The sequence below is a fragment of the Protomyctophum bolini genome (genome assembly GCF_963924005.1).
Source record: "Protomyctophum bolini genome assembly, chromosome: 15".
In the NCBI taxonomy this organism is placed as follows: Eukaryota; Metazoa; Chordata; class Actinopteri; order Myctophiformes; family Myctophidae; genus Protomyctophum; species Protomyctophum bolini.
In genome coordinates, this window is record NC_137876.1 from 13,982,747 (window position 1) to 13,999,756 (window position 17,010).

The 17,010-nt window shown below is 41.2% G+C and overlaps 1 protein-coding gene across 1 annotated transcript; it reads right to left on the bottom strand.

The window, feature by feature from the left end:
* Nucleotides 1-890: 890 nt before the first annotated feature.
* Nucleotides 891-15,071, bottom strand: rcor1 (REST corepressor 1). Its single transcript, XM_080784074.1, has 13 exons — nucleotides 14,477-15,071; nucleotides 14,329-14,388; nucleotides 10,475-10,555; nucleotides 10,107-10,159; nucleotides 9,414-9,575; nucleotides 9,201-9,319; nucleotides 8,613-8,691; nucleotides 7,902-7,952; nucleotides 6,656-6,865; nucleotides 6,444-6,521; nucleotides 6,268-6,325; nucleotides 5,853-6,124; nucleotides 891-5,543 (listed from the first exon to the last, which is right to left on the bottom strand). The coding sequence occupies exons 1-13, from the start codon at nucleotides 14,658-14,660 to the stop codon at nucleotides 5,499-5,501; spliced, it is 1,452 nt and encodes a 483-aa protein (XP_080640200.1). The 5' UTR covers nucleotides 14,661-15,071; the 3' UTR covers nucleotides 891-5,498.
* Nucleotides 15,072-17,010: the final 1,939 nt, after the last annotated feature.

The window sequence follows — 17,010 nt, forward strand, 5'->3', positions numbered from 1 at the left end:
CATTCAGTGCCATGAGCTGGCAGAAACAGGGATGTGCAGTTAACATAATTTATTACCACAAAAGCTTAATTTGAAGGGGAAAGGAGCAATTGCACTATATACAGGTAGATTGATCAGATCGAGGGCATGTCATATGTCACAAAATACAGTATCTAGAGTCTAAGCTAGAGACGGAGACCACCTCTACTGCAGAATCACGCTATATACCGGTAGTTATATTGTATTATTAACATGCTCTTTAACATCTGCATTGGTTAATAAATTGTTTTTTTTTGTCAGGTGAAACCGGACTAATGAAAGCTCTTGAAAGGTAGACGACATCGTCATCAGAGTCATACTGACGGCCTAGCCTGATTGGCTGCCTCTCTGCCAGAGTGCCAGCCAGGCAGGCTGCAGAGCAACGCAGCAGAGCAGCATGATCACACTCACAGCTCACAGGGAAGAGCTCACCCCGACACGGCGAATAGTATACTACAGTTATTTCACATGTTTGCAATGTTCGAACGTCACTCGATATAACTTCAAACCAAATGCGGGTGAAACAGCACAGTGCAGCCAATGCCATCGTGATCGTGGTGGAGGCTGCGTGGCAGATAGCCAGCTCACAGCCTGGTGAGGCGCGGTTACAGATACAATCGGATCGATTATCTATCAGCAACACACTAGGTTATGGGTCTTGCAAGGAAAATTCTAAATCCCACTAGGGTGGCCGCGAGGTTGCGAGACAGAAACATACACGTTACTAAAATAATAATATAGGGGGGGAACAAAGACGGAGACAGCGCCTTTCACCTGACACATTACTATGTAATCATTTCTTGTTTATTCATTAAAATAAGTATCAGTATTGCAGCTTTATCACAAAGGAGGCCTTTTACTATATTCCCCACACAAACAGCTCATGGTGCATTTCACGTTTCACGTAAAATAAGTGCTTTTACATAACTACTTGATTGGACAGGTGTGTAGCAGTGGGCCGCCAACGAAAACAAGAAGATAAAGACAAAAAATTATCCGGCACGATTTAATCCATGAAATACGTTTGGGTGGCACTGACCTTCATCACCTCTGACATACCTGATGAAGGCCAGTGCATCCAAGACACATTTTCTGTATTAAATTGTTGTTGCAAGACTTTTTATATATATAGTCCACAACTGCCAAAATGTCAGCGTTTAACCACCTAAAGCTCTACATACTTCATTGACCGTGATCCCCCAGGGCTCTATACTTGGTCACCTACCAAGTCCTATACAGCACGCCATAACGTGACCTGTAGAGCTTCCATTTTTCAGTCAATGTTTGCCTATTTAATAGACCTTGATATGTTCTCACTTATCCGTTGACAGTCGAGTGTCAATAACAACCTAAAGCATCTGAATCAGGGCCCACTTGAAAATCTGTAGTTGAAAAACTACAATGTCATGCCGTGGTGGTCACGGCTCACACATCTGTTTTTACCAACCACCGTTGTCTGTGGTGAGTAGTCACCTAAAAATGTCAAACTGGAGTATGAACAGGCCTTAACCCATTTAGACCTGAGGTCGATTCTACAAATGTCTTCTGAAACCTGACAGTTATCTGAAAAACCTATGTTTCTACGTCAGTGGTTCTCAAACTATTTTATGTCAATTAAGGAGCCCCAGAATTATATGTATTTGGCCACTGACCCCCATCTCAGAATATGTTGTTCCACGGACCCCCCAGAAGCAAAGATTTGAGTTGAAAACGTTCACTCTGAAAGAATACATTCAAAGATCTGCGCCACATTTTAAAGCTTGTAGATCTATTATTCCAAAAGCGAAATAACGCCAACACCAAAAGGGGTTCCCGTCCGGAATGGGTAAAAACCATACATTGTTGAGCAGAGTCCCTCAGGGCTCTCTATATTGTTTTCCGTTTTCGCTCTACATCAAAGACTTTCACTGAAAATAGCAAATCTACAAACTTTTCCCAGGATGGGACCTGCCATGCCAGGTGTCCGAATTCTGGGCAGTTCATTATAGACCAAGTTTCAAGATCTTACTTTTTTGTGTTCAACATGGTTAAAACAAACAAAAAAAAGCAGATCTACAAGCTCGTTCTATTTCTGTGTGAAGCAGACATACACAACCGTGTCTTATTCTCAACACAAACCGCACTATAAATCATATTTTTTATTTTTCAGTTCCTGCTGTTTACATCTGTAGGGCATAAATCTTGCCTGTACGTTTACCTCATTACACTTTGGTCGTAAAAGGTGTCCAGCTCAAATTGCTCAAATACAAGCATTACAAAAATAATAAACAGCTTAAGTATCCACAACCTTAATCTATGTGATTCATCACACTGAAATCGAGAGCAGGAAACCAACAGCTAGTTTAATGCTTTGCCCTACAGTAAGTTACTGTTGATACTCATACTCGTACAGTCGTACATACCTGATCTACAAGCAACACGTCAGACGTGACATGTTGTGAGCTTCTACGTCTGCTATTTGTCATGCTTTTGGCAAGTTTAAATCAGGAAAGTTGTGGTTTGTGCATAAATGCTATAAGGATACGAGGAGGGCGCTTTAATGTGTCCAGCAAGGTTATTATAATTAATACTAACAAAAAAGCTAAATGTGGGGAGGGGGAGGAACATGTTCAAATATGGAATTAAAAACAAAAGCTAGGCTTTGCCAAAAAAACGTAAACTATATCGAGTTTACAAAACTAGTATTTCATACACAAGCCTAGTATTTTGGGTGGATATGAAATCTATGTTACAATTTCAGATGTGCCAGATTAACTGAACACATTTTAGTATGTAATAAATTCATGACCCTCACAAATGCACCGTATTACAATAAAAAAAAGAAATATATATGTATAGAAAAGGGTATTTCTGGCTCTGGCTACCAGAAACTACTAGGGCACATTTGACATCTCAAGATTAACCTAGACTTGGGGTGGGGGGCCTTTACGATTCTGTCCCTATTGGAACGTAACTCAAACGGCACCGAGTCAGATGAAGCGTACTTTGCAACATTCAGCACGGCGACTCGCTCGCCTAACTCAATATAAAAGATTAGCGTTCCACCTCGCTGGTACAGCTCATTAGTGAGCAGCACCTACCCTGGTAAACCATCCCGGCCACGTGAATTCACGAGTCTTCTGCAGACACACGATAATGTGAAATCACGCGACCCGGATAGTTTACCAAGGCTAAGCAGCTCCTAAGACCATGGAGCCTGAAGTTGGATATCACTGAAGAGCAGCAATTGTGCTCAGATAACTGGATAAATAAAAAGGTAAAAAGCTGATAATATGTAGACTCCAAAATTAATGCTACAAGCATTTTATTCAATATATTCTACATCATTAGGGCTCATTTCTACTCTAACAATGTAGGCACCTGGTAAACATGAGTTGGTGTATTATGGGATGTACATGTACCAGCCACTGTCGCAGGTAAACAAGTTTCCTTCCCTGATCCCAAAGTAATATAATGAAAATAATTGCATCAGTTCTACCCACCGCCCAATACAAAAAAATGTAATTTCCTTGACAAATCCTCAGTTTAATAACACATTATTCCTCCATTGAAGACGTCTTTCCTCTGTGTTACTAGAAGAAAACCCCTTTTTTAGGTCCCAAACGGCAGATTGGGATTGATCCTAAACTGAACACAAACACATGAAGTTTCAAAACTAGATGGTTTGAAAACGAATGAAGAGAAATGTACAAGAAAGAGTTTCATTTCAAAAATGACCTATTTCCCAGTTAAGTGTCCATGTGGCTGAAGACACCGTCCTGTAACCTATTGGCTCAGCCTGCTATTGCAACGACCATTATGCTCCTAGTCTCACGTAGCCACACAACTATTCCACAATCTCCCAATGCTATATAGTCTGGAACTACACCTCCCGAAATCCGAGTAAGGAAGCTGCTATTTCCGTTCACGAAAAAATATATTTAAAATCTATCTTTACATTTTGTTTTTTATTTCCTTTTCTGCTAAGCAACAAGCTATATATGCTTAGATGTTTTCCATTTATATTAGGATAAACTTGCGCGACTGTAAAGACGAAACGGAAGTGGGGAGGAGGCTCCACTTCCCCTTTATGTTTTACTCATGATAGCTTTTCCATTGCTCCAGACTGTATGACGGAAGCATTTGGAAATTGCGAGAGGCAACAGTCTGGCAACGCAAGACTTATATGCTCCTAGTGAGCGCAAGGAACCGGGTTCAAATCAAATTCAAAAATCATAAATTCAAAAATAACTCTTAAAAAATAAAAATATTTCTGCCTATGTACATACATCAACAGCCCAGTATGTCTTTGAGCTGAAAAGAGTGTACAAATGGAACCAAAATGGTCATCTGGAGTTCTGTTGGACAATTAAGCAAACAGAGTTGAAGCTCAAGCTACAATAATGATCCCAGCCCTGATCCAAACCCGAGAAGAAATAAACTAACAAACGAAAAAACTAGTTGGTTCACATAGCACTAAGGGATGCTGATAGATGAGAGAGAGACCATCACGTATATGGTCGCGTGAAGTCAATTTATTCGTAAAGCATATTTAAAACTAACCAAGATTGACCAAAGTGCTGCACAGTGTACAAATGAAACATGTGTTGCATTTATTTAACTTCTTATGTCAGACACCAGTTCTTGCATGTGAGTTTAATTGTGACGGAAACTATTGCAAACCAAAATACATGTAGTGTAGGTAGTGTACATGGCTATTTTGTCCATCTGGTTCTGAACAGTCTAAAAAAAAGATTAGTGAAAGCCCAATTTTAGAGAACAGATGTAAACAGGAAGCATTGCAGCATTTTGAAATGAAACTCTTCAAGCAGCAATATACAGTTAGAACAAATAAAAACAATTCTTCAACAGTTGTCACTATGTCGACGTGGGTGTGTGCTGACAGATGATGAATGGCATAAAGTGCCGCTAGTATCCCTGCTTATCAATCACTGGACAATAATTCAATCAAATGATCAGTGTCCATAATGGATTTTGACAGTTGGTGTTGGTCTCAGACCAGTCAGTCCAGAAGCAATGCGTTCAATATCAAACACTAAAACCCTAATAAAATAATTAAAATATGATTCTTTGTTTACCTGACATTGATCATTTTCAATCAAGCAACCCTCCATCATTGTAGATTAATGTCCGTTTGTCTTTCCATCTGTAAGCCGTCCCGTTTCCCCCCCCCCATCCTCCAATCTTCCCATCTATCCGTTCGTCTGTCTACCTGTCTCTGCGTCTACCCGTCTCTCTGTCGGTCTGTATTTGGTGTCAGCTGTGGACAAAAGGAGGGGAGGAAACTGGGATTTGTAGTCCAACTTAAAAAGGTCAGCACGAGGATCGTAACAGGAAATGACCTCTGGGAGGTGTGCTAATGTTCATAGGTCAAAGGTCATAGCTGTTGGCTCCTCATATCAAACAGAGAGAGAAGAGAGTAGCGATGAGGGGAGTGGATAAATAAGAGAGAGTGGGTCCAATCCAAGATGGCTGCGGTCTCAGGAGGCAAGAGGCTTCTGGGAGTCCACTGGAGAGGAGGAGTCCTACACAGGATTAAAAAACAACAGTAGCAGTGAGTCAGAGTAGAACAGAATAAAGTACATCAAAGCAGAGTATAATAGATCTACTTTTTTCTCCAGGACACTAGCCACAAGGCCAATGGTTTCCATTTATACGCTCTGGTTTTAATTAACATGAGGATTTTACAGTGTAGATTGGTAGAAGAGAAAACAAATTGTAGGCCTCATGCAACTGGGAGTTCTTGAAATTCAAAACAATTAGAAGCACTGGTTTAGACTAAAACATAATCGAACAAAGAAATATAGTGTTTATGCTCCCTCCCTCCTCCTCACCTCCTTTTGCTCCTCTGGGGTGTCTGGGGCCACGGCCCCGCCCCCGGCCATGGCTCCACCCTGCTCCTCCGGCGAGGAGGTGGGGATCACCTCCATCTTGTCGTCCTCCGCTCTCCCCGTCTCCATGCCGTGCTCGGCCTCCCACTCCTGAAGGACCTCGTCCAGGTTGAACCGCCGCCTGTAGTTGACGAAGAAGTTCTTCACCTGGACCACTGACTTGTTCCCGATCACGTCCGAGATGGCCTGGAAGTCGCGGCCGTACTTTCTGATGGCTGTTACCAATGGGAAGAGTTGAAATTTGAAACTTCCCTCCGGCACATTCATACTTTCCTCTAGACATTTTCAGGTCTTGACAGAGGCAACTGAGGTCACTTATGTTGAAATTAAAAAAATAACATGCATTCGTATGGTTTACCTTGTACAGCCAACAGCTGTTCATCTGTGGTCCACCTGGTGTTGAACTTCTGGTTCACCTGACCACAACAATGGCATCATGAAGAAGACTGTCTTTAGACTGTTTTTTTCTCTCCGTTACAGGGCAATGAAGTATTCTCTTTGTGTGTGTAAGTGTGTGTGCGTGTGCGTGTGTACCTCTGGTACTCTGAAATCTTCCAGTCCTGGGGTGAGTTTGTCCTTCAGTGCACTGTTGCTCTGTTTAATGGTCTGTATCTAAACAGGAAACACCATATTAGGAAACGGACAGCAGAATTAAAGGGAAAGACAGCGGAATATAAAAAAATTATGCGCTACATGACACACAAAAGGGACGGACATGCGCGCATAAAATCACCACTCCAGCTCACCTGTCTCTTAATTGTGACAAGTTCACCGTCTAGTTGACGTATGACCCCTATGGCAGCGGGGGCGCTAGAGGACATGGCCGCTACGTCTGCCTGGTTGAGGTGCATGCCTTTAGGAGGTTTCTTCTTGGCTCTGTGAAGACTTTTCCCTGACAGAGGCTGGACTTCCTTCTTCACGTGTGTGGGCTTCTCTGGTACACTGGCACTGGTAGGCTGGAGGGGAGACAGACACAACACACACTACTGAGGAGAAGATCTTTTAACCCATTCTGGACAGGAACGCCTTTTGGTGTTTTAAGGATTATGTTATGCTTTAGCAATTGAAAAATAACAAATCTACAAGCTCATAGCACAGCACTGAGTGCCGCTTTACGAGCTTGTAGATCTGCTAAAAAAAAAAATCGTGAAAATGTGTGCAAATCTTTGAATATATATTCTTTCACAGTGAACTCAAAATTTTAACTCAAATATTTGCCTCTGGGGCGGTCCCCGGAACAACACATTTTCAGATGGGGGTCGGTGGCCAATTTCATATAATTTTTGGGGTCCTTGAGATGAATTATTTGAGAACCAATGACATAGAAACATAGGGTTTTTCAGAAAACTGTCAAGACATTTTGTAGAATCGAAGAGACTAAATGGGTTAAATCAGTGGTTCCCAAACATTGTAGCTCAAGTATTTTTAAATGTAGAAAACCAAGCAGGGGACATTTACTCGCGACCCTTAACAATTGTTCCGCAACCCAAACATGACCCACTGTCAATGTCACCATAGCTTTACAGTACATGCTAGAAACAGCTATACTGAGAATTGATAGAAATGTAGAGAGCTGGGTTTTGTTAGTTAACTAACAAACATACATTTAGAATGCATAATGATGTAATGCTTTCTTTCAGCATACCTTTTCCACTTCTACAATAAGAAATCAAGGCTTTCCTCATAATGATAAAAAATCTAAAACTAGGCCTGGGCCGGCCGAGTGGTCCAGGCGCCTAGGCTGGTGATCCTGCCTGACAGCGTGTAGCGTGTTACTTTGGGTCCCGATCCTGACAACTTTTGCTGCATGTCTATATTAATCAATGAATATCAATAAATTAATAGTAATCGATCCCTACTATTACGTTTCAAGAAATGTCCAAAACAGTTCCAAATTAGCCCATCTGCCATTTTCACTAGATTTGCACGACACCATTGTGCAAAAGGTAAATGAATGGAAAACAAGATGAATGATTAGTAGTAGAGGTTTACCTTCTGTCCTGCAGCTGGTTTGGTTTCTACCTTCTCTGTACCAGAGCCCAGCTGGAACAGAAACAACTCCATTAATGAGCAGGCTGATTTCAGTCACAATAGAAATTAGCACATTAAAGAAGGCTTCTACAAACGATACTGTATATGCATATCGTCGCCGTTGGGTGGAACCTGTGTTCCAATGAATCCAATGCAGTTATTATGTAGTCACAGTTTTGTGAATACTTTTCATTGATTCAATACTTCAATGAAGTACTGAAACACACAAGAGTAGACACACTTAACCACTTTGACTTTCAAAATAAAAGCAATTCGCTAAAATAACCCATTTACAAGATCACAATGTGTCACATTGCGATGAATTGTGAGCATGTCATTCGGCTATTGTCACTCCTTTTGTGCGACGCTCTTATACGACAAAGTAGAGTATTCATTTAGGGGACGAAATGATGAGGATACAATGTTTCTGCCCGACAGCAATGATAGGTTCTGTCCCATTGGCTCACGTTTTCAACAGCCTTTGAGATACGTTGTTTATTTATGTGGTACACTAGTGTACATCCCAGAGGATACCACAATAAAGTGTACTTACTCTGTATACAACTGTCAACCTGGTGTCCCCATTTTGGACACGTGACACATCGTGCAATGCAGTATAAATTAGGGTTTACTCTGCCAACAACAGGCCATGAAACCGTTTTTGTTACCAACCTCTTTTTTGTCGTCCTTGCTGGGCTCATACTCAGCGTCACTAGGAGGGCGGGCAGCATGTTCCTCTACCTCATCCTCACTACACACACACACACACACACACACACACACACACACACACACAGATTGTTCTGGTCAAAATGAGCAGCAGCAAAATTAGCTTAGGAAAGGAACAAAAACTAAACAATTCAAAGAATAAATTACATTTTCCTCCTGTGTTAATAGCCAAATTGGATGGGATATTTTAACATCAGTTATTATGGTGGTTCTTGGAGAGACAGATTTTCTGTGGTGGTACTAAAAAGGGGGGAGTTGCACCACTCAGTTCACACGGGTGTGATTTGTTTTTTATTGTGAAAATGTGCCTCAAATCTTTGAATATAGATTCTTTCAGAGCGAACGTTTTTAACTCAAATATTTGCATCTGGGGGGTGGGTCCCTGGAACAACCTTATTTTCAGATGGGGGGCCCTTGACATGAAATATTGAGAACCACTGAAATAGAAACATGAGGTTTTTCAGAAATTAGTTTTTTTTTTTTTAATTTCGACGTCAGGCCTAAATGTGTTAAGCCAAGGGATAACCTCACCTCTCATCTCTCTCCCTCTTGTGTTTGCGTGCGTGTCTGTCCATCAGGCTGGTTTTACTGCGCGTCTTCTTCCAAGAGTAGTAGAATCTCACCAGACTGGCTATGGACTTATCTGGCAGCTATAGAAGAATTAGCACATTAGATAGATACTATCTAATGTTACTTATATCACTGTGCGTGTGTGTGCGTGTATGTGTGTGTGTGTGGTCCTACCATTTGCTGTATGCGGTGGAATGTCTTTCCATGGAAGCTGAAGCCTTGTTCAAATAGAACCCTGTCCTCCACTGTCCACTCGTCAGGGAATGGGGTGAAGTTCGGAAGGTCAGCCAGAGATTTCTCGATGTTGTGTCTGTGCCAAAACAACATCCCCAGGGCCTGCACACATACACAAACAGATGAATGGCATGAATGAGGTAAATGCATATATTAATTTTTAATATATAAACAAATGCATGATAATTGCAGAGGTTGTAACTTCAGGTTAAACACCACTAGAATCCCAAAGGTCACTGGTAGATATTAAGGACTGGAAAGAAGTCAGAGGCTATGCAACCCATGTAAAGAAAACAGAGTCAGAGACATGTTATGTTTGTATGTAAGAACACTAGCATTATGAACTTCAGACAAAAATACCTGCCAATTTATTTTATAAAGACTGCTACTTTCAGAAGAATTTGCATATAATGCCATTCCCAAATTTGGGACACCAAGTTGAAAGTGGTTAAAGAATGGGCAGGTGTTTTATAGTGTTATTTAGGATTGTTTTGTGTTCAGACTACAGTGAGGGTTAAGTCTAATTTATGCTCCGTCGGACGTCATGTGCCGGAACTTCATAGCGCGGTCACGTCACATCAGCGACACGTCATGAGGTTGTAGGTCTGCTATTTCAACAAATTATGAATGTACCTGTTCCATGTTGTAACCGTGCTTCTCTTTGGCAATGGCGATGTATTCATCCACTGAAAAACACACACACACACACACACACACACACACACACACACACACACACACACACACACACAGTTTAATTTTCAAAACACTATTATAATACATTATTGCCCTGTACTTGGTCAAAACGGTTTGCTTTAACCACCACCAGCCCTATAATACACATGACTTGATCATACGATGAAGAGTTCAAATAAATAAGGATTTGTTTTAATGAATTGAAATGGTCAAATACATCCACATGATATGAACATGATCATGAACATGATATGTGAAAATAAATAACACATAGAAAACAAAAAGTGATTTCCTTGTCATCTTACGTTTGTTGTCGGCGAGCGTCAGACTGGGAATCCAGACCAGCATGCCTAGGTTGTCTCTCTGCTGAGCCACCTTGGCCACCTCTGGGAACACACTGGATGTTAGGACACACCGCAACAGGTACAGCAATATAGCTGTCCCAAATGCACGCTACAGACTAATCGGTATGGTATTTTGGAACATACTGTTGGGTGCATTCACAAGAGCAGCTTTCATTATGGACATACTATTCACCTCATGTGCAATCAAATAAATAATTTAAAAAATATGCATTTGTAATCTATGTTGTCTGCCCTTATTACAGAACAAGAACTCATGAAAGCAATCTGGGGAGGGCAGTGGGTTGTAGATACTGTAGATAAGACCTTTACAGAGCAGACAAGGGAAAAGTCACTTGTAAACATTGCGGGTGGCCCCCCTAACCAATCACAACTTAGAAGTCTTACACACTCACTCTACTCACAAGTCATCTGAAACTAAAATGTTAGGGACTAGTGGACAAGAGATCCAGTATAAGTCATTTTACAATTAGTCAGTTAACAGTCATTACGACAGCATCAAGGGCTGCCAAAATACATTTTGTTCGACTAAATAAACTGTAGATCTATTCAACTAAACTAAAATCTTATGATATTTAGTCAAATAACTAACACTAAAACAATCCAGGTGACCAAAATGTGACTAAAACTAAATTAAAACTATTAAAGAGACTCTGACTAAAACTTGCTGCCAAAAACAACACTGGTGACAAACAATTGCACAATCAGTTTTCTTACACTGGTTCCCAAATTGTCTCTCTCCAAATTAGTGAAATAGCCGATCTACAAAGCTTTTAGAGCTGCTATTTTCAGTTTCACTACTTTTTAAAGGGACACTTCACCCCTTTTGCAACCAGATGTTATTTTAATGATGTTTGGGAGACAAGAAACACTTTCCTGGGGTTTTTATGTGGGAAATATGTGTTTTTAGATATTTCAGTATTTCGAAGTGTCCATGGACTCCGTGATGTCATGGACCCTGGGCTCACTTACTTCCTGGACTACATTAAGGTTAATTAAATAAGGTTAGGAAGCGAAGACCGTACGGTGGACTCCATGTTGCTCCCTGGAAGGAAAGAAACATGTGCAATTGAGACCAGGAAGTTGTACCTGTACATGCCCAAATTTGTGCATGTACAACTTCCTGGTCTCAATCAAGGAAGCTTTGAGAAGGAAGGAAAGTGGTCACATGACTGGGCTGCGCCATGACACTTTCATGGGAGCCAAACTGAACCAGACGATGGGAAGTCTTGCGATACGTTCAGAAAGGTGCTTTGTGCTCTTTAGATACCATACCTCTATAAAATGACAGTGTACACATCGAAAAGCAACACAGCAGACAATAATGTGTTATATGTCTTCTGTTGTTTTCCAGAAGCAATTACTTTACAAAACATCTCAGTCATTCAGAAATAGTGTTCATGAGCTGGTCACTGGGCTCTCATTGACTCCAGTGCATTCTGCAACTTCCGGGTGTGGTTTGGCTCCCATGAAAGTGTCATGGCGCAGCCCAGTCACATGACTATTTCCTTTCCTTCTCAAAGCTTCCTTGGTCTCAATTGCACATCTTTCTTTCCTCCCAGGGAGCAACATGGAGTCTACCGTACGGTCTTCGCTTCCTGTCCTCATTTAATAGTCCTTGGACAACATGTTGTCTTAATAAGACAGCCCTCCCCCTATCCACAAGGAGCAGTGGGCCAAAGCATTATGGGAATTGTAGTCCAAGGACACTTTGAAATACAGAAATATCTAAAAACACATTACCTACATAAAAATCTCAGGAAAGTGTTTCTTGTCTCCCAAACATCATTAAAATAAGATGTGGTTGCAAAAGGGGTGAAGTGTCCCTTTAAGTTTTTATTTCATGAAATGTAGTATTCATTTATTCTGTAGGGTTTTTTATGGTTCTTTTGAAATAATATTAACCTATTTTGGGCGGGAACCCCTTTTGGTGTTGGCATTATGTTATTCTTAGATCTACATAGATCCGAGTGGCGCGCTATGAGCTTGTAGATCTCTGACATAGAAACAACATAGAACGACTGACATACCGGTAGAAACATAGCTTTTTCAGAAAACTGTCAGGATGTAGAAGACATTTTTAGAATCTGATCTCAGGTCAGAATGGGGTAAAGAAGGAAACAAAACAAAAAAGACCCCATTAAATAAGTCTGTCTCTGTAGCCCAAAAATGGCACCCAACCCACTGGTTTCCCAGGAAACACTGGTTTAAACTGTCTCCTTTGAGTGACTGCAAGCCTGTCTGCCAGGTGTGTGCACACACACACACACACACACACACACACACACACACACACACACACACACACACACACACACACACACACACACACACACACACACACACACACACACACACACACACACACACACACACACACACACACAAAATGAGTGACCACAGCACACTGACTGGAGCCAAACATACATACATGCATCATCAAGCCATTATTTAATAGCCTCAGATTTAGAATTACCTTTATAAAGGCTGTACAACAAATTGATGCTAGGATTCCATTCCATAGGGGTAAAAATGTCCTTATTTACTGTATACATTTATTTGTATACAAATGTAGACACAAACTAGAACTGCACTCTGTCGAGTGCCTGTGTGCAACAAGCAAGTGGCCCAAGCATAAATGGCCTACTAGTGCGCAAGCAGAGAGCGCAAGTACGACCGCTACAAACTGTCAAATCTCAGCTTCTCTGTGAAGAACATGAAGGTAATTCTATTGAAGCATTTCAAATTAATTATTTCGTTACGTAATTAACAATCAATTACATAATGTTGTAATTACGGATGAGTGACGGCTTTCGATGGTGACGTATATGTCGATCAGTGTCGGGTGTATTCAATGAAATGCCTCTATGTATATGTAATTTGTAAGTTGATTAGCAGTATACTGTGGTTACTTTGCGTATGCCCCGTTTCGTAGCAGCATATGACGTCAGGGTATAACTGGTAACTATAACTAGCTCTCAATGATGACGTAATAAAGTAGTCATTACGTCATGCTCTGGCACAGCGCATACACATCAACCGGCGACATGCGCATCTAAGCACTGGACAAAAACTATTACTTGTGCGCTCTGCTTGCGCAAGTAATAAGTATTAATAATACTTTTGGTAAACCGTAAGAGTTGTTGGGTAATTTAGTATCTGTTGAATGAATTCATAATGTTAATATCAAATAAAATATTTCATTCTAGTTTTCTGTAGCTGGCTTGATTCAGGCCTAGTCGTTTTCTTCAGACCCAGTGACTATTTACAAAAAAGGGAACTGGACAATGGACAGAGAAATCTGCTGAAATTATGAAGGAACTTAAAACTTCTACATCAACTGAAAGTCATCTACAGTAGAGTCACACAATTATATAACAGTATGTTAGCTTGTAGGCAACATGTGTGAGAACGCCATTGTATATCTTATTACTTTCTCCCTTTCTTAGAATTGCAAGTGATGCCATCAATTACAGGAATCCCACCTGCAATATTACATCACAATCAAGAGCATTTGCATATGTATTTCAAATTATCCCGTTGGGGACAATAAAGCTGCAAGATTGACCAATCTTGACTCAATTCGTTAAAATATTAGCAGCTATAATTCAGCCAGTATAATTAAACAAAGTTAAAACTTCCACTTTGGACATATATATATAACAAACGGATGAAGTGAAAAAGATGGATGACTGGATTCCTTCATTTCTCCTCTCAACTCGTGGACTGTTCGAGGCTACCAACTGGCTCTGAGGTCTGCTAGTATTTAGGCTTCAGCAGTTTGCAATAAATCTCACCTGGATCGTAATCGGGTACCACTGCTTGATACTGAGTCCCGACCCGCATGCCGCCGCCTCCTAGACACACAGAAACACACCTGGGTTTGATGCTTTCAAGGACCAAGTGTTCATGGAGTAAGTAAGACAAGAGACCGAGGCTACCCACCATGTTCATCATCACTGCTGGAGCCTGAACTTCCTTCCTCCCATGAATTGTTGCTGCTCCCGTTCGTGGCAGACAAACTTTTAGTGTTTCTGGGGTTATCATGGTTATTATTATTATTCACCGAGTTCCTACCCCTTCTCTTCCCGGACATCTCCGTCCCGCTTTTCTCCAACATCGCCGGCATGGTTGGTCGTTGAAAAAAGATGGGGAACTCGGAAGAACTACACACAGCGGGGGTAGCCTTGTTTTAGCTTAGCAGGCTAGCGTCGTTAGCCCCACGTCCCGTTAATCCCAATGGGGGCGGTGTTAGCACCTTGCTAAAAAGCTAACGAGGCTAACTTTCAACCAACAGCCCCGAGGAAAGTAACCGTAGCAGGTTGGCCAGCAGTTAGCTGCCCGATGTATCTCTACTTAACTGAACAAATTGGAATTGACCCTTTCAATAAATCTTTCGGAATCAATGCGCCTCTTTAGCCAAATAAAAAACATAATCCCACCCATAAAAGCGAATAAATAACTCCCTGGATGTTTTACAACTAGATCTCTTATGTTGCCAAAGAAGAGCCAGTGTGAGAAGTCTACTCTAGTCTGGACTATCAGGGATGCATCAGTGACGTCACAATCAATCAGACGTGTGTGTGTGTGTGTGTGGGGGGGGGGGGGGGGGGGGGGGGGGTGGATCACCTCTCCATGCAGATTTCTGCATCTGCTCTTGGTCTAGAGCGGAAACGGAAATGCCGAAATGGTAGGTGCATAAATGTGTGTGCTTTAATAACCGGATACAGTAGGCAGGATCTAGACCGGATTACACTGATCAATTTGGAATAGAAACCAGGCTTTCCACAGGTACTGCGGAGAGTCTGGTGACGTGGGTTATAGCCTGTAGTTTTTTCATGGGGCTGTTTGATTTGTCAAATATTGTATAAAACTAACAAAGGATAATATATAAGTATTAGTTTACTAAGGTTTAACAATCCAATTTAATCCCAGAATATGAAATTTGCACAACATAATACCTATCGGATTATTATTTTTAAACCTATTGATTTATATTATCTTATATATCAACTTTATATTATATATCAACTTCAATCAACAAATACAAAATAATAAATAAACTAGCAAAAATGTACATCTATGGTATCATTATTGCAGTGTTCTAACCACTGGTTTTCAAACATTTTCATGTCAAGGACCCCCATATTAATATTTGGTTGCTGACCCCCATCTAAATCATATAGTGCCAGGGACCCCCAGATTTGTTTAAAAAATACTCAATTTGTCCCCCCAAAAAGTGTTTCAAGACTACAAGCTCACAATAATGCACCGTCCATGATGCATTTGTGAGCTTGTAGATTGGCTATTTTCAAATAGCCAAAGTATATGGTTAAAATCGTTGAATTGATGTTAATGTTATATTAACACATTTTGCTGCAGACCCCCTGGAACCCTGTAAACTAAATGACTACATTTCCCAGTAGTTTGTGGGTAGCATACTTTTCCTAATGATGCATGTGGCCTTGTCATCACATCTGTGAAACCTCCATCCCCATCCAATTGTAGCTTTTACAGTCATATTTTATTCAGTCTTCACTCAGCCACATTACCAACCACATTAGTTACAAAGCAGCTCCAATGTACACGTACACGGCTAGCTGCTTTTAGTCAGAGCCTTAGATATAGAGTTACGCAAACTGCGTTCACTTCATGGGGCCAGTCCAATGGCTTCTATTGAGAATGGAGACAACCAACTGGGACAAGTCCTGGACCGGAAGTAGGCAGAAATGCATTGGACTCAGGCAACAGCCCAGCTTTAATGATAAATACCTTTTTATTTTAGATAGTTTTGTAGTAATAGTACCACATAAACATTAAAGAGACTTTAGTTAACTTGTTACTGTATCATACTTCAAAACAGTTGTCATGTTGCACATCTTAAAATAGCTCTTATTTGCGCCGCCCTCATTGAAAACAACATGTATTTCCAACTCCAGCTTGTCTCAGTTCAGGCTGCATGAACAGCGCTCGGTTTCTGCCCCCTCAATATCATAATTCTTCTATTAGATGGCTGTAATCCAAACATCTCTTCCTTGGTCTGCCCGGGGGTCTCCTCCCAGTGGGACGTGCATCGAGGACCTCACTAGGGAGGCGCTCGAGAGGCATCGTAACCAGATGCCTGAAGCACCTAAGCTGTCTCCTTTCCAGGCAAAGAAGCAGCGACTCTACTCGGAGTCTCTCTCGCATGACCAATCTTTCTACCCCATCTCTAAGGGAGATGCCAGCCACCCGTCGGAGAAAACTCATTTCGGCCGCTTGTATTCGTGACCTTATTCTTTCGGTCATGACTCACACTTCATGACCATAGGTGAGAATAGAAGATTGCTCGGTAAACAGAGAGCTTTGCCTTCTGGCTCAGCTCTCTTGTCATCAAACAGTGTGGTACAACGACTGCAATATCGCCCCTGCCTCTCAGATTCTCCACCACACTTCATGACTATATGTGAGAATAGGAACAATTTACAATTTACAATTTA

Excerpts from the sequence above, each read along its gene's own strand:
- rcor1 (XM_080784074.1), bottom strand. The coding sequence starts at position 14,660 with ATGCCGGCGATGTTGGAGAAAAGCGGGACGGAGATGTCCGGGAAGAGA. Across the intron at positions 6,522-6,655 it reads TTGTCACAATTAAGAGACAG|ATACAGACCATTAAACAGAG; the intron begins GTGAGCTGGAGT and ends TTTCCTGTTTAG. Across the intron at positions 6,326-6,443 it reads AAGATTTCAGAGTACCAGAG|GTGAACCAGAAGTTCAACAC; the intron begins GTACACACGCAC and ends TGTTGTGGTCAG.